General features: G+C 41.3%; 3 protein-coding genes across 4 annotated transcripts; 2 read left to right on the forward strand and 1 right to left on the reverse strand.

Moving 5' to 3' along the window:
- Positions 1–410: 410 nt before the first annotated feature.
- ppa1b (inorganic pyrophosphatase 1b) lies at positions 411–9,000 on the reverse strand. 2 transcript variants are annotated; one of them, XM_089011784.1, is made up of 11 exons: positions 8,847–9,000; positions 8,320–8,384; positions 7,962–8,015; positions 6,023–6,142; positions 4,740–4,826; positions 4,270–4,396; positions 4,083–4,210; positions 3,769–3,848; positions 1,299–1,344; positions 1,173–1,212; positions 411–1,093 (listed from the first exon to the last, which is right to left on the reverse strand). In XM_089011784.1, exons 1-11 carry the CDS (start codon positions 8,905–8,907, stop codon positions 1,062–1,064), a joined length of 840 nt encoding a protein of 279 aa, XP_088867910.1. In that variant the 5' UTR covers positions 8,908–9,000; the 3' UTR covers positions 411–1,061. The 2 variants fall into 2 exon arrangements, with proteins under 2 accessions (XP_088867910.1, XP_088867912.1); XM_089011786.1 differs by lacking the exon at positions 8,847–9,000 and having other exon boundaries at positions 8,308–8,384.
- A 341-nt stretch (positions 9,001–9,341) lies between these two features.
- Positions 9,342–11,771, forward strand: eif4ebp2 (eukaryotic translation initiation factor 4E binding protein 2). The gene is made up of 3 exons (XM_089011787.1): positions 9,342–9,662; positions 10,242–10,421; positions 10,828–11,771. The coding sequence occupies exons 1-3, from the start codon at positions 9,530–9,532 to the stop codon at positions 10,857–10,859; spliced, it is 345 nt and encodes a 114-aa protein (XP_088867913.1). The 5' UTR covers positions 9,342–9,529; the 3' UTR covers positions 10,860–11,771.
- Positions 11,772–13,451: 1,680 nt separating this feature from the next.
- Positions 13,452–19,043, forward strand: rps24 (ribosomal protein S24). Its single transcript, XM_089012187.1, has 5 exons — positions 13,452–13,517; positions 14,068–14,133; positions 14,222–14,431; positions 16,757–16,870; positions 18,961–19,043. The coding sequence occupies exons 1-5, from the start codon at positions 13,515–13,517 to the stop codon at positions 18,961–18,963; spliced, it is 396 nt and encodes a 131-aa protein (XP_088868313.1). The 5' UTR covers positions 13,452–13,514; the 3' UTR covers positions 18,964–19,043.
- Positions 19,044–22,455: the final 3,412 nt, after the last annotated feature.

Below are 22,455 nucleotides of genomic sequence, written 5' to 3' on the forward strand. Positions count from 1 at the left end.
GACGTAAAAGCTTTGGCCAAAACAAACATGCGAATCAAACCTCGAAAGATGGAGGAGACTGATTCGCTGTGGCGACCCCTTGAAGGGAAAAGCCGAAAGGATAAGAAGACCATGCCATGCAAAACATTTCAAGAAACATTCTATCGATTTTGAATGCGTGGCTAAAATGTGTTTGATGTGTAATACTAGAATGCTATAAAAATTATGATTTAACAATCCAGCCGGTTTCTATTTTCATTAAAGTGAGAATAAAAGAGTAAACTGACAAAACATTACAGAACGAAATGAAACCACAAAATACATACAGCGAATGTAGTTTTTGAATAGCGAACACTAGGTGGCACTACGACTACGCGACCACATTGATATCGGTGCGTGTGTAAAAATAAATTCCAGTTCACTGACACCTGTAATTTTCAGAGGGGAATCTTTATTAAAACGGTTCAGTGTATTTTACATGGTACACATGAATAAGTGTCGTACCTGTGTCAGTTTCAAGCCTACACCTCATGTGTAGAGATAGTTTTTTTATAAATAAGGCAAGAAGTAAGCATTATTTTTTTCCTTATTACGATAACCTCTAGTCTAGAGCAAGGGTGTTAAATTCATTTTTTTGCCGCAGGCCACATTGTAGTGATGGTTTCCTTTGGGGAACCGTTATGAATTTTGGGGAAAACATTGGAATGTTTAATCCCCTCCACATATTACATATAAAGCCCACAACAAATTAATGAATAACTAGTTTTCAAATCTGAATTCAAGAACAATGACTGCTATTGTGGTTTACATATGACAATTAGAAATTTTGGTTCGGACTTTAGCAAGCATCATGGCTCATTACAGGCGTGATTTGCTTTCTGGGGCCGAATAAAATGGCCAGAATTGGTCCCCGGGGCCTTTATTTTTGACACCAGTGCTCGAGAGACTATCTCACATTTCTATAAAGAAGACAGACACCCTACAAAACTTGCAATGTCTTGTTCCACTGTTACTATAGTTCATGTCATCAAATACGATATATGAACTGTTCACTTTGTTCTTCCATGCGATCAGCCTGAAGATTACATCTTGTCGTAGTAAAACCATTTATCGACTGTAAATAGAAGAAAGAGCAGATTAAAACAGCAAGTCAGAAAAACCAATTAACTATTCAGACATTATTAATATGCTACCTGATGATGGGATAGGCTCTTCCTTTTCATGAGGGCTTACCTGACAATACAGAAAAAAAGTATGTGACGATATATAAATAAATATAACATATTTTTCTACACATAAATGCTTTGAATAGTACTTACATCCCCGATAGCAGGTTGAGCCTCATTCAGGGTGGAGCAGACAGGGCTGTCATTAGATGAGAAGCATGCGTTTTTACATATAACATGTTTTGTGGCGAAGTGTCTCTCTCTCTCTCTCTCTCTCTCTCTCTCTCTCTCTCTCTCTCTCTCTCTCTCTCTCTCTCTCTCTCTCTCTCTCTCTCTCTCTCTCTCTCTCTCTCTCTCTCTCTCTCTCTCTCTCTCTCTCTCTCTCTCTCTCTCTCTCTCTCTCTCTCTCTCTCTCTCTCTCTCTCTCTCTCTCTCTCTCTCTCTCTCTCTCTATATATATATATATATATATATATACACCCACAGTCACGGTTGACCACGAAACAACTAGTAGCTCAGTGTTCCAATATCCACAAACGGCAATTGCTATCACAACTTGAGATTGATGAGGTACAACACAAATTCCAAGGTGAAGGGCCCCAGGCTGCCACATCACAGGAAGAGGTTCAACCAGAGATTGGGAGGCAAGCCCCAATGAATAATGAGATTGGGAAGCCAGCCCCAATAAATGAAATGCTGAGCGAGGCAGCAAATGACCTGAGAGATAAGATCATGGCAAGAATGAAAACTGGGCAACGAAGGCACCGATTACAACGGCTATGTGAAGTACCACCTGAAAGTCTCATGGAAACTGTGAATGCAGCACTGAGAACGATCCCGACCGGAACGATCACGGAAACCAATGAGCTGATATACACCTCAGCATCAGTGATCCTAGACATGCTTGGCTACAAGAGCGACCATGAGAGCCACGAGATTCATTACCCACCATGGAAAAGACGGTTGGAGGCCAAGATCAAGGCGGCTCGGAAAGATGTGAGTCAATTGACGGAGACCCAGAGAGGTGTGAATAAAAGGCCAATACCCAAGAGGTACATGCAGATAACCATACCTGAAGCACTCGAAACTGCCAAACAAAGGCTCCAGGCCTTGGCCAGTCGCCTAAAGAGGTACACGAAAGAGAATGAGGCCAGAAGAATAAACAGGCTGTTCGCAACACAACCTGCGAAAGTGTACGCTCAGTGGCAGGGTTCTAACAGCAGAGCAGACCCTCCAAGGCTGGAAACTGAAAGATACTGGAAAGGCATATGGGAGAAGGAGGTCGCACATAACAGCAGTGCACAATGGCTGGCGACTCTGAAAGAGGAGCACAGCAACCTCCCTGAACAGAACCCAGTTACCATCACAGCGGCAGATATACAAGGAAGAGTCTCAGGTATGTAAAACTGGACGGCACCAGGCCCGGATATGGTCCACACCTACTGGCTAAAGAAACTCACAGCTCTCCACGAGCGCCTAGCAGCACAAATGAACCAGCTGCTGATGGATGGGACTCACCCAGGATGGCTAACCGAAGGGCGAACAATCCTGATCATGAAGGATTCCTCAAAGGGTGCAGTTCCTTCCAACTATCGGCCAATAACCTGTCTGTCCACAACATGGAAGCTCATGTCAGGCATCATTGCGGCTAAGATAAGTGGACACATGGATCAATACATGAGCAAAGCACAGAAAGGCATTAGTAGAGATACTAGAGGTGCCAAACATCAGCTGCTGGTTGACAGAACAGTCGCTCAAGACTGCAGGTCCCGACATACCAACCTGTGCACAGCCTGGATTGATTACAAGAAAGCATATGACTCGATGCCACACACATGGATCAATGAATGCTTGGAGTTGTATAAGGTCAACAGGACCCTGAGAGCCTTCGTTGCAAACTCGATGAGGATGTGGAAAACCACACTTGAAGCCAATGGCAAGCCACTAACGCAAGTGTCCATCAAATGTGGCATATACCAAGGTGATGCACTCTCCCCACTGCTGTTCTGCATATGACTGAACCCCCTCAGCCAGATAATCGCCAAGACAGGCTATGGATACCGCCTCAGAAATGGAGCTACGATCAGTCACCTCCTCTACATGGATGACATCAAGCTGTATGCTAAGAGCGAAAGGGACATAGACTCCCTGATCCACACAACCAGGATCTACAGCAGTGATATCGGAATGTCATTCGGGCTGGAGAAATGTAGTCGGATGGTGACTAAGAGGGGCAAGGTAGTCCACACTGAAGGGGTCTCACTCACTGAAGGAACAATAGCAGACATTGAAAACAGCTACAAGTACCTCGGTATACCACAGGCCAATGGCAACCTCGAATTAGCAACAAGGAAAGCGGCTACGACCAAATACCTCCAGCGGGTGAGGCAAGTCCTCAGAAGCCAGCTCAATGGCAAGAACAAGACCCGGGCAATAAACAGCTATGCCCTGCCAGTGATCAGATACCCTGCAGGAATAATAAGGTGGCCAAAGGAAGAGATTCAGACCACGGATGTTAAGACCCGAAAACTCCTCCCTTATACACACACACACACACACACACACACACACACATACACAAGCAAGCGGTATGTATAATAATATCACACAACAATGTATTTACCGGCTCAGTTCACCACCATCGGTTTGTTGCAGAGTTTTCCAGAAGTTGTGTGTGCTCTTGATGACTTCAATGGCAAAATCCTAAAAACACAATACATTACGTTGTTCAGTTACGTATGTGGTGACCCAGAAGCCCCAAAAACATATGCAGTATTTAGTATTTGCTGAATGTATGTGTCATTTTAATAAAATTACAAAGGCCAAATAACACTTCTTGTTAGGTTTTCACATTTTCAATGTACATAGCGCAACTATTTCCTGGCAACCATATGTAATTAAGAGCACAAAAAAAGAAAGAAAAAAAACACACAACACCTTGTCCTTGAATTCCTCATTGAAAGCGAATTTATTCTCCGGCTTGCCGTCAGGGACTTTGTACCACTTGAACCAGTCGACTGTGGACTTCAAATAGCCGGGCTTCAACCTCTCAACATCACTGATGTCTAAAGGTGGGGACAAACGTGATCAAAATGGACAAAAGCCAATGAGGAGTCATGCTTACCGTTGAGCTTGTTGGCTTCAGGGTCCTCGACGTTGATTGCGATCACTTTCCAGTCAGTCTCACCCTCGTCGATCATAGCCAGTACTCCGAGCACCTTTACTTTGATCACCTCACCACGGGAACACACCTGACGGAAAAGTGTAAAAAAACCAAACGTCCATTCAACAATTGTGAGTTTTTTGATTGTTGCTGTGTGTTGTGTGCTGTGCTGATGACCATTTTGTGTTCGGGAACCTTTTACTGAGCGAGTTGCTTGTTCTGTAGCCACAAAGAGACATAAGTCTTATTGTGCCGGTTCCAAGCCCGGATAAATACAGAGGGTTGTGTCAGGAAGGGCATCCGACGTAAAAGCTGGGCCAAAACAAACATGCGTATCATACCTCTGAAGATGGAGGTGACTGATTCGCTGTGGCGACCCATTGAAGGGAAAAGCCGAAAGGAAAAGAAGAAGTATAAGAATATATGTATACCTTGGAGCCGATTTCACAGATGTCAATGGGGTCATCGTCCCCATGGCAGCCGGTGTCTTTGTCTTTGTGATTTGGGTCTTCCCATGTCTAAAACAACATGGGATAAATCAGCAACATCTGTTTAAGAATTATGATTTGCAATGTCCCGTCCGATCACATGATCATAAATTAGAATTGATCATTGGTGTCTGGTGAAGAGGATTGAAAGGTCAGAGTGTTACAAAATACTCCAAATGTGCAAATATCTTGTCAAACAGAAGTCGCTAGGTTTCATATTTTACATTGTTAACTTTTGTAGTTTGTAGCGATGGAGTCAATGTTTTCCTCCGCAGCGTACAACTATGCTGCAGGCAGAGACAGAGCAGTGGCTCTGCCATAGTTCATTTGAAGAAAAAAGCCGAAAAATGCTCTGAAGTACGTCTGCAAAGCCTGATATTATGAAGCTTTCTTGCTCAACAGTATTGTTAAAGAGTTGAGGGAGCCACGATTGCGACAGACAGTTGAGAAGCTGTGACACGTCCAACCGACATAACCAAACTGGTTCCTAACGCTCCCCCGGGCAATGACAAGCCAACAGTGCATACAAACTTAAACCACCCGGACGGCCAAAAAGCGTGAAAGTGGTTCCTCCAACCTTTGAAGCCCTTTATCTGGGACTGGAACCCTATTTAATTGTTAACTCTGCCCAGAAATACAAACATAACATCGTGCTGCGAGCAAGCAAGAAAGCAATCACGAGGAGATGGCTAACAAAAGAACCCCCAACGGTCAAAGACTGGATTAAGGTGGTGGGTGAAATTTATGAAATGAAAAAGATTACTTTCATAATCCGAGGCAAGCAAGGGAAATTTGAGAGACTATGGGATACCTGGGAAAATTTACAGCAACCTAAGTGCTTATAAAGATATTTAAGTTAACCAATAAACCCCAATCCACTCAAGATCAAAATTGTTAATTATTGCTACTCTAATTACTATTATTTATTATTTTTATTTGTATATTAGTATTTTTTCCTCATTATTTATTTGCTAACCTTTCTTTTGTATATGGCACAGTGAACAGGACATTGCACCAGCAGAATTGAAAAGAAATGTAAAACGTTTTAGTGAGATGGTTATGTGATCCATGTTGTGTTTTGATGTCTGGATCAAATGATGCTCAAAGTTACCTTGTTTTCCTTTTCTAATTGTCCTCAAAAATTTCAATAACAAAAAATGTAAGTAAAAAAATAAAAAGCGTGAGCCGACAATCCCTAATGATGAGTTCAAACAAAACATGCTGACCTGAGGTATGGCTCCATAGTTCCATATGTAGCCTTTATGTGGGAAAACATTAGCGACATAGCGCAGCTTGCCCTTCTTCACATCTTGTTTTATTGGGTTCAGGAGTTCCTTTGTGGCGATCTAAAAAGAAAAAAAGTGCAGCTGTTAGCGCTTGATTCGCTCACTATCAAACTATATGAGCGATCATGGTGCATGATAACGACTGTAGCTGACAGAAGCTGACAAAGTTTGGAAATATTCAAAGTTGGACAAAGTGGCCACATGGCCTTCATGCCGCGAGACGAGGTAATCATCCATTCTGTATGATTTCTTTTAAGAGTTGTCTGTCTCATCTAATTACAAACAATACTAGATACATATTGTTTCCACTGTATTTCAATTGTAAATCCAACACTATTGAAGTCATTGCAAAAACACCACAATGGTTCTAATTAATCAATGATAGTTGCAGTTTCATAATACCGTAGGTAAAAATTGCAATGTCCATAAATTGTCTTCTATTACGAAACATATTCTAATTGAATTACAACGAAAAGTACAAGTATGTTGAAAGGACATTTTTTTTCAATTAAGCAGCATTTTATTCAGCCGATATCAAGAGAAGATGAACATTAAACAAAAAAAAGAACATCCTTGAACATCACAAATTTGAAACAAAATTAAACTTGTTTTGACCTACAGTATTTAGTTATGAGACATCGATCACATTTGTTATTGAATGGTCAAGACCAATTTAATTTGTATTTGTAATTTGTAATGTCCACACAATATATTGTTTGCAGAATACTCCTGCTTGCCTCTTGACTGGTGCTCGTAAGAGGGAGCACATACTGTATGTAACTTCTACTCTGTCATCCCTTCACTGGCTCCCTATACATTTTAGAGTTATTTGCAAGATCTTATTATTTATTTTCAAATCTTTCAATGGCCTCGCTCCTCCTTACCTCTCTAAGCTCATCCACCCGTAGAAACCCTCCTGGTGTCTCAGGTCTGCAGACATTATTGATAATCCAAAAACTAAACAGAGGCTCACAAGGTATCGAGCCTTTTCCGTTACTTGTTCCACAGTCTGGAATGACCTGCCACTGAACATTCAGCAAGCCCCCCTCGCTACCCATTTTTAAAACAGGCCTCATAACTCACTAGTATTCTTTGGCATTTGATTCAGCATGTTTCAGACTTGGTCTTAGTTTTACTCCCTGGTGCTTTCTACTATCTTTGTGGCTGCTTTATTTCCTGCGTATGATAGTTGTCCATGTTAAGCGCTTTATTACAGCTTCAGCTGTTGTCAAAGCGCTATATAAATCAATATGTACTGTATTAACCCTTGAAATACGTCTGTGTAAGCTCTCAGTCGTACAGGAGTGGTCCATCGATGAGAAGGTTTCTTCAGCCGTCATCTGTACAAAAGTGAAGGTTTCGGACGTTTCGCCTCCTATCCAAGAGGCTTCGTCAGCGAACTAAAGTCTGACTGGTCGTATCGGCCCCATTTATATATCCTTAGGGATATATAAATGGGCCCATTTATATAGCCGATGGGCTGAAGAAACCTTCTCATCGATAACCCTTGAAATGTAAATTTCTCCACTGCGAGACGAATAAAGGTACATCCAATCCATTTCAAGGTTAAAGCTACAGCAACTGTGTACATCACTTGAATGAGGACTAGCAGTATAAAAAATAAGGTTTGATTTGACGTTTACATATTGCTCCTTTTTCACCTAAATTGTAAATCTATTAATAATCCATTTGTCCTTCTTTCTTTATAAACATGCGGTTTACAGTCGGGTGTGGTTTATGTATGTACAAAATGGGTTGTCCTCTAAAAATGTACTGGGTGAGGCTTATAATCAGATGCACTCTGTAGTCCGTAAATTACGGTTTTACATTTTTTACTACCTAAATTAGAACACAAAACGGGAACGGTGAAATTTCTTACCTCCATCTTTGCATTTGTCCATCTTGGTACTTCAACCACCATGTGGAAGATGTTCTGAAGAGAAAAAAATCCAATAAGTGGGTTTATATCCCATCATTGTTACTTTTTAGAAGTAATTTTAGTAGGCTGACATTTGTACAGACTTTTACAGCCACAAGAGACGAGTAAGAAATGATGTCAAAGCTCTAAACTATGACCTTATTCGTTCTGGAAAACATTACCTTATGTAATGCATGGGGCAAGCCTGCCTAAGACCATTTTAACATTACATTGTAACCTTAAAATGACAAATGGAAAATTTACTCTGTGATTGATTGTAAACATTTTCTGGAGTGTTTTTGCTCACGTGTTACTCTACCTGTCCCTCATTGGCATATATTGGTATATCATGGAATGGTGAGATGTACTTCCCTTCGGAATTCTCTGCAAAACAATGGGGACAGGAAAACATATTGTTTCATTCAAGGCGGGATAAGATGTTTAATAATAGCTGCTCTACTGCAGCACAGTGCCTGTTCCACCGGTAAATCGTTATGCTTTTCAACTTGATGACGTGTGGATCCACCCTGCAAGATTTCCCCGAGCGATTGCCACACAAGTGACTAGTGGCACCCCCCAAATTTGAAGCCTTCAACTTCAATTGTCAAATACCTGAGAAACCGGTTTAACGCAAGGGAGTCTGGAAATTTTTGACAGTCCAAACACAATACAGTATTTTTTAAGAAAAGATACGCAGAGGAAACTTTTACTGAGATTATGAAATATTACAGCGACATCCGACGAATACGTGACACGTGGGAGGTTACCGCAAGCTCTCAAAATAACTACATTTATTTTCTCCCCACATGTTAAAGCAAATAATTCAACAGCGAACGGTGTACTCACTAAAAAACAAGCGGTAGCTCGGGGAGTTGGGGATGCCCCTCTCTTCTACAGTGAAGCTCATGATTAAATGTAGGTTAATCTCACGCGACGCGAGATGGCGGCGGAAACGAGGAGTGAGTCAAGGGGTGGATACCTTGATGAGACGTTCACCGAATGTGGGCGAATATCAAATTACGTTAGTCGACAAAAAAAGGCAAAGGCTCAATATTTGGATCCGCAAAACTGGTCGCGGTGTACATCTTTGCCTAGCTAGATACAAGTGTATCGCGTTGATACATTCCATTTATTTATCCTGTTTTAGGAGACAGCTACATCAATGAGGATCATGAACGTTAATTCGTTTATAATCATGGAAATTATTTGTATTATTGTTCGTATTACTATAAATTTACACCGATTATTGTTGTACTACTACATGGGAATTATTAAACCAATGTCGAAACAAATCTGTGGCCTTCCTCGCCGCGTATGTGACGTCACTTCCACTCGCTGCATGTCCTACTTCCTGCCTTGCTGTGGAAAGGGACGGAGCTGACGGCTGGGTGGACGCGAAGAGCGACAAGAAAGCCCTTGGAAAGATTCAAGAGAGTGGGGAACGGCCCTGGTTTACACCGTCCTTCGGGAGATAAGCACCCCAAATTTCCGTTGCAGCCGAATTTGTCATCGAAGCGGCGCCCAAAAAAATGTCAAACAGTCGTCAGCTGAGCGAGAGCAGGGCCATCCCGACCAGGACGGTGTTGATCAACGACACAACGCAGCTACCTCATGACTATTGTACCACCCCTGGAGGCACTTTATTCTCCACCACTCCGGGAGGTAAGAAGGCTCGTCTATTCATTTTTTTTGGAAACAAGAAAATAGAATGTAGCGTTGAGCATCGCATTCCTACTGATTCCGTCATTGTAGCCTTTAGCTCCCTTGCCTTACACTCCAAAACAAAAACAATGTTAGACCCGCCTTCGCCCTCTTTGCCGATCTATGATTGGCCCCTCCGTAGCGTAGGAATCGTGACGTTTTACGTTTGTTGTTTTCCAATCACTTAAAACGTTGTTATCCATTATTTATCAAACCCTCGGTAATTTTCAGATATACACAAACTGAAAACTAATAACACATAAACACAATCCAACTCTGCAAAGAACACTTATTGTCCCTCAGTCCGAGTGTGAGCGTAAATCCTTGTTCGATTCTGTGTGACCTGTGATTGGCTGGCAACCAGTTCAGGGTGTCCCCTGCCTACTGCTGGAAGACGGCTGAGAAGGGCTCCACCCCTTGCGACCCTTAAAAAACGTCACATTGCACAAAATTCAAGAAACTTAAATCTTTAAAGCAAACTAATTAACATAATGAAATAATTAATACATATTGAATCAAATCTGTTTTTTTCAATCACAGGAACTCGAATAATCTATGACCGCAAGTTCTTGCTGGATATGCGTGATTCGCCCATCGCCCAAACCCCGCCCGCTCACCTGCCTGTCATCCCTGGCGTGACCAGTCAAAACACACTCCATGAGAACTGGAAGAATGAAGCCAAGAACCACATCAACAACCACGACGGGAAGCCTATGAACGGTAACAACCAGCTCAGACAAATACCATACACATTTCTTGCCATTTTGCTGGAGTTAATTTTAAATTTTAGTTTCACTTACATATGTAAAAATATACTAGCAAGGTGTTTATTTGTAGCTTCCAATTAAAACATGCTGTGAAATGTACACATGAAAAGATAACCGAGGATCACATAGATGACAGAGACGGGTAATTTCGTCTATTGAAGCTATGCTACCCAAATGCTGAAATATAATGTGAAACACCAGAAAGTGATATTAGCATACCTGTGACCATAATTGTGAACACTGAAGCTGTTACTTTAACACCCACATGGCATAAGCCATTCCACATAGGCATTTTATGTGTATTTTTGAATCAATTCAATATTTCCCTGTGTTAACACCTTGCTTCTGTTTGCTTTAAGGTGATGACGCTCAGTTTGAAATGGACATCTAACACACTGGTGCTAGCACACACACCCAAGCAAACCTGCCGAAACAAGTAATTGACCTGGCATGCCGTGTTATGCCAGTGGCTTGGCTTATAGAAACAAAACATGTTGTTGAGCCCTCATGGCACCCATCTTCTTTCGCTCTCCACTTTGCTGCTGATGGATGTTGTGTGACAGTGTGTGCGTGTGTGTGTGCGCGCGCGCGAGTTGTGTACGTGTATGCATGCGTGTGTTTAAAAATCATGAGGACACAGCATATACTGTCTGGTAATTGGGTCAAGAAGCTGAGGTTATTTTCAGAGATTTCAATCGCTGCTGTACCATTCAATTACACAACAAGGGGAGCTAGCGTCATGATGATGCACACACACAAATTCATGAATTCCAATATTTTGACTTTTGTCAATCTTATGTGTGTGGATGACCACCATTCTATTAAATTTGGAGATTGTAATAAATTATTCTCTTTGGCAAGTACAAATTTATGTATTTTAGCTTTAGCTCAGGTTAAATAGTACATGATAGGCATTTTTTGTGAATAAAGGATTTATATTGAATAATATATAAAAAATAGTGGCAAATTCTGAGAGTTTTATGTGAAATTTTGGAAATACGTATTTAAAATGAGACACTTAATACAAAAAAACTATAAAGGCAAATCATGGGAATTAACAGGAATTACATTGTTAGTGGAAATAGCTTGTGATATACATTTTTTGTAATCACGAGCACCAAAATGGAACTGTATAGTGCCACTTAGCAGTTTTTGACGATGATACTAGTGCAGCGTGTTCTACCGGAAACAAATTCCTTGTGTGTTCTACCGGAAACAAATTCCTTGTGTGTTCTACCGGAAACAAATTCCTTGTGTGTTCTACATACTTGGCAATAAAGATGATTCTGATTCTGATTTTAAATTTTTATTATATGATTTTTTTTTCATCAGGTTTTGTCATTGAACAACCCAGAATTTGAATGTTGCATACATGGATTGAATATACATATTTCACTATAAAGTCCCATATATTGCCATTACATCCCATGGAAAGTGTCCTTTGAAAATTCCCTTAATTTTGCAACCATGGTGCAAGAAAGGAGGTGATACTTGACTTGAATATTCTGACTTATTGGGGAAATTGTTTGCCACCGATGTTGATTTAGGGTCATCTTTTTCAAACACTTGAAAAAAAATCCAAAAGTTTTGTCTTGTTTTTTTTTCTTTTTTTAAGTAGTTTTCTGTATTAATCTTGTTTGATTGAATGTGGAGCTAACCTTCAGATTTGTGTCTCTGAACTTGATGGTGCCATTCCACAATCTGCAAAATGCCCCCCCGTGTCCTTAACCCATTCTACTGTATTTTTTTGGGGGAACATGCTTTCATTTGAGGTAATTATTTTTCACCAAAGTCAACATGCCAGTGAATGCTCTTGCTACAAGATCAATAAAAGTTCCATAAAAAATAAGATTGTGTTTTTTTTTTACTTTCCATGGTCTTGGTGCTCATTTATATTTTATATAGTTTTGGATTCAATGTATATGCATGACACTTTTTGGGTGGATTTAAATTGTTTCGATTTTTTTTTTTTATTGTGTGCAAAACACAAAATGTCATACATTTTTTGTTTTGTTTTTATTTGGTCTTCCATGAACATAAGCATGTGTTTGGAATGTGCTAGGAAAATGACACGCACAAGCAAATGAACAATACTAGTGTACTGTGTGTCAACTGAATCTTTAGCTCAGTAAATACGTTTTGGAAAATTCACTTTGGTTTCGGCCTGTAAAGATATCAAAGTTGACATTTCACAAAACAGTTCAATCCTAGATATCTGTATACTGCACACACTTTACTCTGCGCATGCATCTTTGATTTGCTTGCTGCTGAAGTACGCCCCCCCGCAAAAAAAAAATGGTTTGACTTTTGCAGAAGGAACACAACGTCAATTTCGTACTTGTACCCAGTGCCCACAATGAACAGTCTTGATTGATATTTCCCACAGCTTCAAGTCAAGTTGACCGGAAGTGGTTAGGTTAACACATTTGCACAAACTTGGAGCTTTATGAACACACTAGACGACGGGGAAACGAAATCTTATCGTTTGCCACACATAATTTAAATATTTAGTTTAATTTTAAAAGCAATTATTAGACAATACAGGTCTTTTTTATTCGATTTTAAACAAAATAATCGTCATAAATTTCAAACTAATGAATTACAAGTAATGTGTAATAATCCATCAGAACCACTTATCATCCTTCGTGAATTTCTAATAGGAAATATGAATTCTAACGTGCTGCCGTGTTACTTCCGGGTAGAGTAAACGCTGTCGCGAATGGCTGCCGCAACTCACCTGCACAAAAAAAATAATCCTGCGACTGTAAAGTGTCCTTGAGTGTTTTGAAAGCCTCTTAAAAAGTAAATGTATTATTTATTTATTATTATTATTATTATTATTATTAGTAGTAGTAGTAGTAGTAGTAGTAGTATTATTAGTATTATTATTATTATTTATCCTGTACTGTGTTTTCAACATATGACCTGATTTCATTTTACATCAGGCAAAATTAGTAGCTCCTTACCCATTTACGGACAGGCATTAATCAGGTCGCCTGCAGGTCCTTGCTCCTTTTCTACGTCCCTGAGAGAGGCCGCCGCCAAGATGGTGAGTCTTGAGGGCTAATGTACAACTAAAATCCACTCATCACCGAGGCCATCGTCTGATTCTTACTTGCTTTGTCCCGGCCAAGTGAAAATACATGTCCTGATCTGTAAAAATGAACTGATATTGATGTGTTGTCCTCGTTTCAGTACGAGTTTTTCCCCAATGCTAACCGACATGTCAGCATTCAATAACTACACATTGCTATTTGTAATGGTTTTGGAATTTGTTTTTGTTTCATTTTTATTCCTAATAATTATAATTGTCCTGGCCAGTGGTTTTCATATAATTATAACGACACTTGCATCCGCGTTTATTGACGAACTTACATTTTAAGGCTCACTTCAGAAGCTAACCTGAACATACTCGCGATCAACTCTGGAAATATGGCCTTGTGTGTATTTCAGGGGATTGGTTGAATTTATGTGAATTTGGTCGACAATACTCCCCAAACGATTCTTTCTACGCCTAAAAGGAAATTGTAACGGCAGCGTGAGAGCGGATATACTTGCTTGAATGTAACGCATTTATGCTGTTGTGTTCTTCTGTTCAGAACGACACAGTTACAGTCAGGACTCGCAAGTTCATGACGAACCGGCTGCTTCAGAGGAAACAAATGGCAAGTTTAGATAACATGCAAAGCGCTTCACTCACTCAAATCAGTCGTACCTGCTTTGCTTATATTCATTGGCAAATCTGTCTTCCAGGTCGTTGATGTTCTGCATCCAGGCAAGGCCACAGTCCCAAAGACTGAAATCCGGGAGAAGCTCGCCAAGATGTACAAGACGACCCCCGACGTTGTTTTTGTCTTCGGCTTCAAGACACAGTTTGGCGGTGGCAAGACAACGGGCTTCGCCATGGTCTACGACTCCTTAGATTACGCAAAGAAAAATGAGCCCAAATACAGACTGGCAAGGGTGAGTTCGAAAATAAATGAGTGGTACAAGTTATTACTTCTGATCTAGTGCCAAATCCAAAATTGTAATTTCAAAACAGCATTCTCATAGGAAATTAATCGAACACATTTAATCCAAGTTTAAATTGTTATCTTCATGAGAGAACAACATCCCAACGACTAAAAATTTAAATACAATTTTAATTGGTCAGCCAAAAAGATGCTGAACAAAAGTTGTTGTCTACTTCACCGTCGGTCGTGATTTCCACTGCCACGTTACAGTATTTTTACACTGATGTGCAAAATACTAAGATGAATTCAGTGTGCTGGGCAACGCATTTCGTGTACAGTTGTGCCTTGCGCTATACCCACAATTGAAGTCGACTTTAGGATGTTATTGTTCAAGGGATCACGACCTTTCATTTAAAGCAACGTTATGTGTGCATCCTAAGGCACACCTTTGCAATTTAGCTTTTTAATGAGCATGAGACTAATAAAGGCAAATCACATCCAATCCACTTTATTGAGCATGGGTGGGGGATCTCAGCATAGAACTCATCGCTATTTAGGCAGATTTATGAAAAATATTTAGGTGAAACATATATGGCGACCGGGGCGGCCCGGTCGTCAAGTGGTTAGCACACCGGCTTCACAGTGCAGAGGTCGCCGGTTCGCGTCCCGGTCCGGCCTCCCTGTGTGAAGTTTGCATGTTCTCCCCGGACCCGCGTGTGTTTTCTCCGGGTCCTCCGGTTTCCTCCCACACTTTAAAAACATGCATGGCAGGCAGATTGACCACTCCAAATTGTCCCTAGGTGTGAGAGTGACTGTTGTATGTCTTTGTGTGCCCTGTGATTGGCTGGCAACCAATTCGGGGTGTCCCTCCCCTCGTGCCCGAAGACAGCTGAGATAGGCTCCAGCAACCCCCGCGACCCTAATGAGGAATAAGCGGTACGGAAAATGAGAGATGAGAGATATATGGCGACCCCTTGAAGAGAAAAGCCGAAAGGAAAAGATGATATATGGCTTTAGGCGGCTCGGTAGTCGAGTGGTTAGCACACCGGCTTCACAGTGCAGAGGTCGCCGGTTCGTGTCGCACCCCGGCCTTCCTGTGTGGAGTTTGCATGTTCTCCCCGGGCCCGTGTGGATTTTCTCTGGGTCCTCCGGTTTCCTCCCACATCCCAAAAACATGCATGGCAGGCAGATTGAACACTCTAAATTGTCCCTCGCTGTGAGAGTGACTGTTGTACGTGTTTCTGTGCCCTGCGATTGGCTGGCAACCAATTCAGGGTGTCCCCCGCCTCGAGATAGGCTCCAGCACCTCCGCGACCCTACTGATGAATAAGCGGTACGGAAAATGGATGGATGATGATATATGTCTTTAATCTTTGAGTTCAGGTCATGAAATGATATAAAAACCAAAAGTGCTGTATTTACGTTTTTGTTCTGTGTAGATCAGGGGTGTCCAAAGTTGGTCCTCGAGGGCTGCCGTCCTGCCTGTTTTCCAGCTCTCCCAGGAGCTGTAAATTATGGTTTCCAATAAAAGCAATAAATCCAAAATCGTCAAGATAGTGTGGACTGTACTCAACGTTAATTCAAAACACGAGAACGGGCAATCGGCAGTGCTAGCTGTTAGCTTCCTTGAGGTGAATTGCGCGTCATACGGGTCTTTCCTGGAATCCAGAGTGACTCACTCCTGGAATCGATAGTCAAGAGTTAGCATCGTTTTTATCATTGTCATGTAATGGCATCTGCCGGAGAAAAATCAACAAGAACTGTAAAAAGTAAAAGAAAACTAGTCGTTTCGTGAGGAATACTCCCGAGCATTTCCAGGAGTTATACTTTGCTCAAGAAAAGGTGAAAATGACTCGAGTTTGAGTTTCACACTTGTCAACCTTGGCTAATAGCTGCTTGTATAAATGATTACAATTCTTGTATACAAGTTGCAGTATGCCATGCCATACATTATTGAAATGATAAGAAAGCGTAAATGAAGACAGCTTACTACGCATGTGCAGTAACCTGGAACCCAGTGTATTACTAGGCTTTTCTGGTTTCAGAAGTTGGCAGGCATGTATTGGTATTCACTTCTGCAAAGCCAATTCCTGTGTCGGCGATTTCTGTTTCATGTTTTTTGGTTATCACTCACTCGTTGCCTTCTGGTTTCTGTTGTGACATTACAAAGTAAAAGCGAAATATACCTGTTTGAGATGCATGGTCACAGAGCTCTTTGGTGCAGCATTGCCTTCGGATCAGCCAGATGAAAATCTGAAGGATGAGAAATGCGGATTGACTACCCCTCAGTTGGTTTTGCTTCGTGTGAAATGAATTTTAAATTTCTGTTTCGCAGCATGGTCTCTATGAGAAAAAGAAGACCTCCAGGAAGCAACGCAAGGAACGCAAGAACAGAATGAAGAAAGTACGAGGCACCAAGAAATCCAGTGTTGGTGCTGCCAGCAAAAAGGTATGTCAGTGTCTCCAATGATCCGCAGGTAAATGATTTGCACGTTACCATTGCTGCTTCTCTTAATTTCATCTTGTCATTTTTCCATCCTTATCAAATGTTCTTTGCAAACCATAGAACAGGGGTCGGGAACCTATGGCTCGCGAGCCATATATGGCTCTTTTGATGATTGCATATGGCTCGCCGATAAAACTATATACGTCAGTCGAAACAGGTAAACGCCCCTTTAAATGAGCCCCACGAGTGCACTTCAGCTTGAATTCACCGAAGGATTCATTAGCCTTTGAGGAGAGAAAATGTTCGGATTCGAATTTGCAATGAAACAACACCATCGATGAAAAAGTCGAATGTCAGTGACATTTTAACAAGCCCCGTGTTAACGTTAGCATCAACATACTGCTGCGAGAAGTAGATTGCAGGTAGCAAGTGTGGAAGCTTATGAGCCGTGCGCAGGCTAGCTAGCAGTAACTCCGCGTCCGGACCGGCAAGTTGAATTTCATTCCGATCGTTTACCTGGATTTTTACTCATTACGAGCAACGGAAAAACATTAATGTTAACAGTGAGTACTATCACAAAGTTAGTTTAAATAATCCATTCTGATATTTTGTTGAAAAGTGACCGCGCGTGTTTGCGTGTGTGTGCGCACGCGCGTGTTTGCGTGTGGGCACGCGCACGCATGGCTCTCGCTGAAGAACATTTCTAAATATTTTACTTTTATGGCTCTCTTCGTCAAAAAGGTTCCCGACCCCTGCCATAGAAGGTAAATCAATGTTCAATAGCTAACTCCTTGTGCACCTAATCCTCCAGTGTTGCATCATAGCTAACTTCCACCAACCCACCTAAAAGAAGTCGATGCGTACAGTATTTTTTTAATAACCAGTTTGCCACACGAAAAATATCACTGCCATTTCAGCAACCAAAAGCAGACGGACAATTGTTGTTTGACACAATCGTGTAATATCAAGCTAAAAATAGTCACTACCTGTAATAAATTCAAATCTCTTTTCCCAATTTATTTGCTGAAATTAGTTTGAACAACACCACCAACCTCTTTTCCAGCGGTCCTGCAAAATTGCAAACTTAGTCTTTTGCTCAGAATCAAACCAAGCAGCACATTGGCGCTTTCATTTGGCAACACAGAATCCCGCCTGCCGTGATGAACAATGTCAGTGCCAGTGTCTGATGTGATGAGGAAAACAATTATCTGACTGACAATTGTTTTGAAGCCAGCATCACCCCCAACTCTTTGTGTTGATGTCCAACTCAACTTCACTGTTTTTATAGAGCCACCAATGTTACTGGTCTGAAAAAGGCCCGCTTCAGAAGTGATCATACAAACTTGGCTTTGGCACAAACTCTTTAATAATGATTTAAATTTAGCGGCATCTCTTAAGAGATGCAACTCACTTGGTTTGTCAACATTTGTAGCTTACTTGTTAAGCCAACAATCACTTTCTGAACTTTCAATTTGATAACATAATTGTGTTCTATTTTTATTGATTTGTTTTTTTTTTTTTTTTTTTTTGTTCCCGACTTTGCCTCCCATGGAATACTCATGCAGAAATGATGTGTCAGTGTACAGGTATAATGCTCAAGCATGGGGTGCCACTTTGTTGCACATCCAAAAGTCTCACACTCGACTTGTTCCGCGCATGCCACACCTACTTTCCTCGATAGTATGATGGTTTTACCTACTAGTTGTGTCCTCCCTCACTGGTGTTGTTTCCAATCCCTTGTAAGGTGTTCTTCCAATGTTGTGAGACATTTGTTGTTGCTGTAGTCAAGCGTACTCAACAATAGCTTACGTGTTAATTGACACATGCCCGGTGTGCTTTAGAACTTGAGTTAATGATGTGGAGTGCAGGCATCTTTGTTTTTGTTGAGTTTGGTGCATTTTGACTCAAACCCACTTATTTGTTTTTCTTACCGCAAAGAAACACTTGTTCTGGGTGTCATAATGTTTTACTTTATATATACTCTATAGGCATCAGTTTGGAATTCAACTCAAATGTTTAACCAGAACAAAAGTATGTTTTCAATTGAGAATAATCTCTTTTTTATTCCTTTTTTCTCCCTTCTTTTTCTCTAGTGAGCTCAATCAGCCAGGGATGGTCCTCGTGCTCAAGATGTTCTTGTATATTGTTCTCAAATAAAAGTTTGGAGAAAAAAATATCTTCGAATAGATTCTTTTCAGTCATTTGCAAAGATACTTCATCTAAAAGTTGCCCTGTCACTCATGTTTCGGTTGGTATGACCTTGCTCCTGTTTTTCAACTGCAGTTTGAGGTTATGAACATCACACAACAAATTAGTTTGCACAGAATGTCACGCGATGCAAAAAGGAAAACTTAGTTACTTTTATATTTTTTTGGCCTGAAAGTGTTTATCATGCAAACATTTGCAGCACATGGGACATTACTACCGAATTACTAATTAGACTGAGGCACTTTCCAAAAACGCGTCCAAACGCCTCACGACTGCACCGATATCTGCAATAGCTCAAGTGACCACACAGTGACTCCCTTAACCGTATTCTACTAGAATACACGCTTACCCGCCATCACCAATTCATGCAGTTAAACCCCCGGAGGGATACTTTGCATAAGCACACCACCAGGCTCAACCTTTTACCTGCGCTTTACCTTTCCTCAATTCTAAACACCATTTGCAACAGAGTCGTCTGCCTCCTCTCCACAGTGACCTTCTTAACAAATTAGCATGGCAATACGCCCCAAGAGAATGTTAAAATTAAGCCATGAAAATGCCAAGGAACGGCTGTCTACTGTGGGTCCCCACCGCCGCCCACCCACTGCTTTGTGACATCTTATTCAGGGGCTCTTGTCGAAGCCGCTGAAGGTTTGCTGTAGGATGTTAGAAATAAATCTAGGCATTGCACGCATACAGATCAAATTTCTGCCCAATTTGTAAATTCCTAATACAATCGGGGGGGGGGGGGGGGTGTTCGTGCGTAAACCTCACAGTGCGCAGTGGGTTCCAGTGCCAATGTCCCGGTGTGGGGTTTTTATGCTCTCCCCTTGCCTGCGTGAATTTTCTCCGTGTACTCCGGTTTCCTCCCACATTCTAAAAACATGCACTGCCGATAGATTGATCACTCAAAATTGTCCCTTGTGACTGTGAGCATGGATGGTTTTTATGTCTGTCTGCCATGCGATTGGCTGGCAAGTGGTTGAGGGTGTCCCTTGCATACTGCCCATAGACGGTTCAGATAGGCTCAGGGAAAATGGATGGGTAGATAATACAATTTGAGTTTTTCTTTAATAATGGGAGAACAACTTATCACTCTGTTTTTGTTTTGTTTTTAACTACTCATCCTGTTCCAGTCACCACAAAAATAATGCAGCTGTCAAGTGGGTGTTTGAAAATATAAATAATGAAACCTTTTATTCCTGAAAGGTGTGCACATATTTCTTATAAGCCACCGTAACATCATACACTGTTGGGACATGAACTTCTTCAAAACAAGAAAATTAAAACAACTTTGAGAGTGACAGAAATGCCTGATATGTTAACATATTCTCTCGTACTCTGCTGATGTACACCATCAGCAGAGTGTGACAATACTTTTGCCTTGTCAATTGACTGTACTCCCAAAATCATGTGATACAAATCCTGGCCCGCTATCTGATCCACACAACACCTCGATTCAAATCCTCAATGTTGGCCTCATATTCTCTTTTCGAACCTTGTATGTATTGGTGAATGATGAAATGTTAATCTATGGAGATTCCTCCATGCCACCTGATCTTTACCCAATAGAAACAAAGCCCCAAGTATGTACACTATAAATATACTATACACCCAGTCCCCCTTGTGGGCTCATCATCAATCGATAGCAGACGGATCAGATTAAACAGACTGTTTATCAAAGATAATTTTGCAGGCCTGCACTACAACTGAAAGGGTTAGACTGTCAACACCCTCCCCTTATCCCTCCTCCCTTCATTGATTATGAAGCAAAGAATGGATATATGAGGGGAAAAAAACAACACAATTTACCTGCCATTTGTACCGAAACTAAATTCATGATGACCTAGAAAAGAGGCAGGTGGATTCATTCATCTCATCTGAAGTGGGGGTGAGCGGTGCTCCACTGGCGTGCGGTTGTGGGAGGTTTGACACAAGTGGAGCTTTCAAAAGCCAGCCACTGCTAACAGATGGTGCTGGGAAATTAAGCTCCTCTCGCCGCAGCCCTTGCACTTCATCCCAGGAGTCTCTTGCCATTGCCTGTCTTTGTCTCTTTTCACTTTAGCACGTCTCTCACTCAACATTCTTATCTCGTCGCCCTCCTTTGTCGGAGTGGGCGAGCGGAATGAGTCTGCTCTCCTGTGATTTCATTAAAAAAGAACAAGTGGGTGACTGGTGTAATACGTTTGTGGAAAGGGACAAACATGATTAGGAGTGTTGGATGATACACTTTTCCAGACTTCTTATACTTTTTATCCTATCATAATTTAAAGTACGTGTGAGTTATCTCTGTAACGGGTTTGACATGCTTTTCTGTAAATTATCCGAATGGTCTAGAATTTTCGTTGTCTACACGTTCCAATTGCAATGCTGTGGTTTTGATAGAGATTAGACAGAATAAGAAGCTATCATATTTAAAAGTTTCATGCTGTTATATGTTTAGTCAACATGTGTGACTCGAATAAACAATTGAAGCACAGACAACCTGGGGTCAATCAGTTCAACAGAAACAAGTTAAACTGTCAGCTTCATCTAGGGCATTGCACAGAATTTAGGACTTGGGATACTCCTTTATCACTGAAGTTATTTACGACTTGAACATCCTGCACAGGAAGAGCTCATTAGCCATGTTACAAATTTATCAGCTCACGGAAAAGACAATGTTTTATTGCTTACAGCTGTTGGGGCTCAGAACGTTCCAGGGGCGTGGTATTGTAATCAAGAAAACTATGTATCACTTACATTTGCATATACTCTTAATAAATAGCTTGGCAGAGGGCTGCAGAATTCAGACGTCTGTCATGAATGGCTATGTCTCCTGCCAGCAGGAAAAGAATCTTTCTGGGCCCGAGCCTTCGTCCACGGTGTCCAATCGAACATCTCTGACAGGTTTAAATCATCAAGTGAGCCCGCCTTTATACTCCTATGCCACCGACAAGTAGCAACCATTTTTTACTATAACAACCTGCTAGGTTAAAATCTTAGTGAAAGAAAATAGATGGCTTGAAAGGGAAGCAATTTTTGTAAAACAGCAAAACCCTTCACTAAATCGCCATGGTGGTTTGAGGTTTAATTTGGATCGTGCCTACAACTGACTTCTTAGATTGTTACCATGTAGGCTTAGTCATGCTGATGAGGTGATACCAGAGTGAATGCGGCAATCAGGGCCCGTCATAGTACATAATCATACAGGACAAAAGAAGTAATCAGATTAGCTTTGGTGAGTAGTCCACTGCTCCCCCAACCTTAGAGCAGGGACATATCAAAGCAGCGGCCTGGCACTGCCACCTCTGTACATTAAAAATATATATAGGGTCAGAGCTACCAGCACAACTTTAGTTCGCTGGCGAAGCTTTTCGGATGAGGAGCCAAACGGCCGA

The sequence above is a fragment of the Hippocampus bargibanti genome, linkage group LG13, assembly GCF_051943395.1.
Source record: "Hippocampus bargibanti isolate YZ-2025 linkage group LG13, ASM5194339v1, whole genome shotgun sequence".
In the NCBI taxonomy this organism is placed as follows: Eukaryota; Metazoa; Chordata; class Actinopteri; order Syngnathiformes; family Syngnathidae; genus Hippocampus; species Hippocampus bargibanti.

Excerpts from the sequence above, each read along its gene's own strand:
- ppa1b (XM_089011784.1), bottom strand. The coding sequence starts at position 8,907 with ATGAGCTTCACTGTAGAAGAGAGGGGCATCCCCAACTCCCCGAGCTAC. Across the intron at positions 4,211-4,269 it reads TGAAGCCAACAAGCTCAACG|ACATCAGTGATGTTGAGAGG; the intron begins GTAAGCATGACT and ends CCCCACCTTTAG. Across the intron at positions 1,094-1,172 it reads AGAGCCTATCCCATCATCAG|TCGATAAATGGTTTTACTAC; the intron begins GTAGCATATTAA and ends TTCTATTTACAG.
- eif4ebp2 (XM_089011787.1), top strand. The coding sequence starts at position 9,530 with ATGTCAAACAGTCGTCAGCTGAGCGAGAGCAGGGCCATCCCGACCAGG. Across the intron at positions 9,663-10,241 it reads ATTCTCCACCACTCCGGGAG|GAACTCGAATAATCTATGAC; the intron begins GTAAGAAGGCTC and ends TTTCAATCACAG. Across the intron at positions 10,422-10,827 it reads CGACGGGAAGCCTATGAACG|GTGATGACGCTCAGTTTGAA; the intron begins GTAACAACCAGC and ends GTTTGCTTTAAG.
- rps24 (XM_089012187.1), top strand. Across the intron at positions 14,134-14,221 it reads TGCTTCAGAGGAAACAAATG|GTCGTTGATGTTCTGCATCC; the intron begins GCAAGTTTAGAT and ends TCTGTCTTCCAG. Across the intron at positions 14,432-16,756 it reads CCAAATACAGACTGGCAAGG|CATGGTCTCTATGAGAAAAA; the intron begins GTGAGTTCGAAA and ends TCTGTTTCGCAG.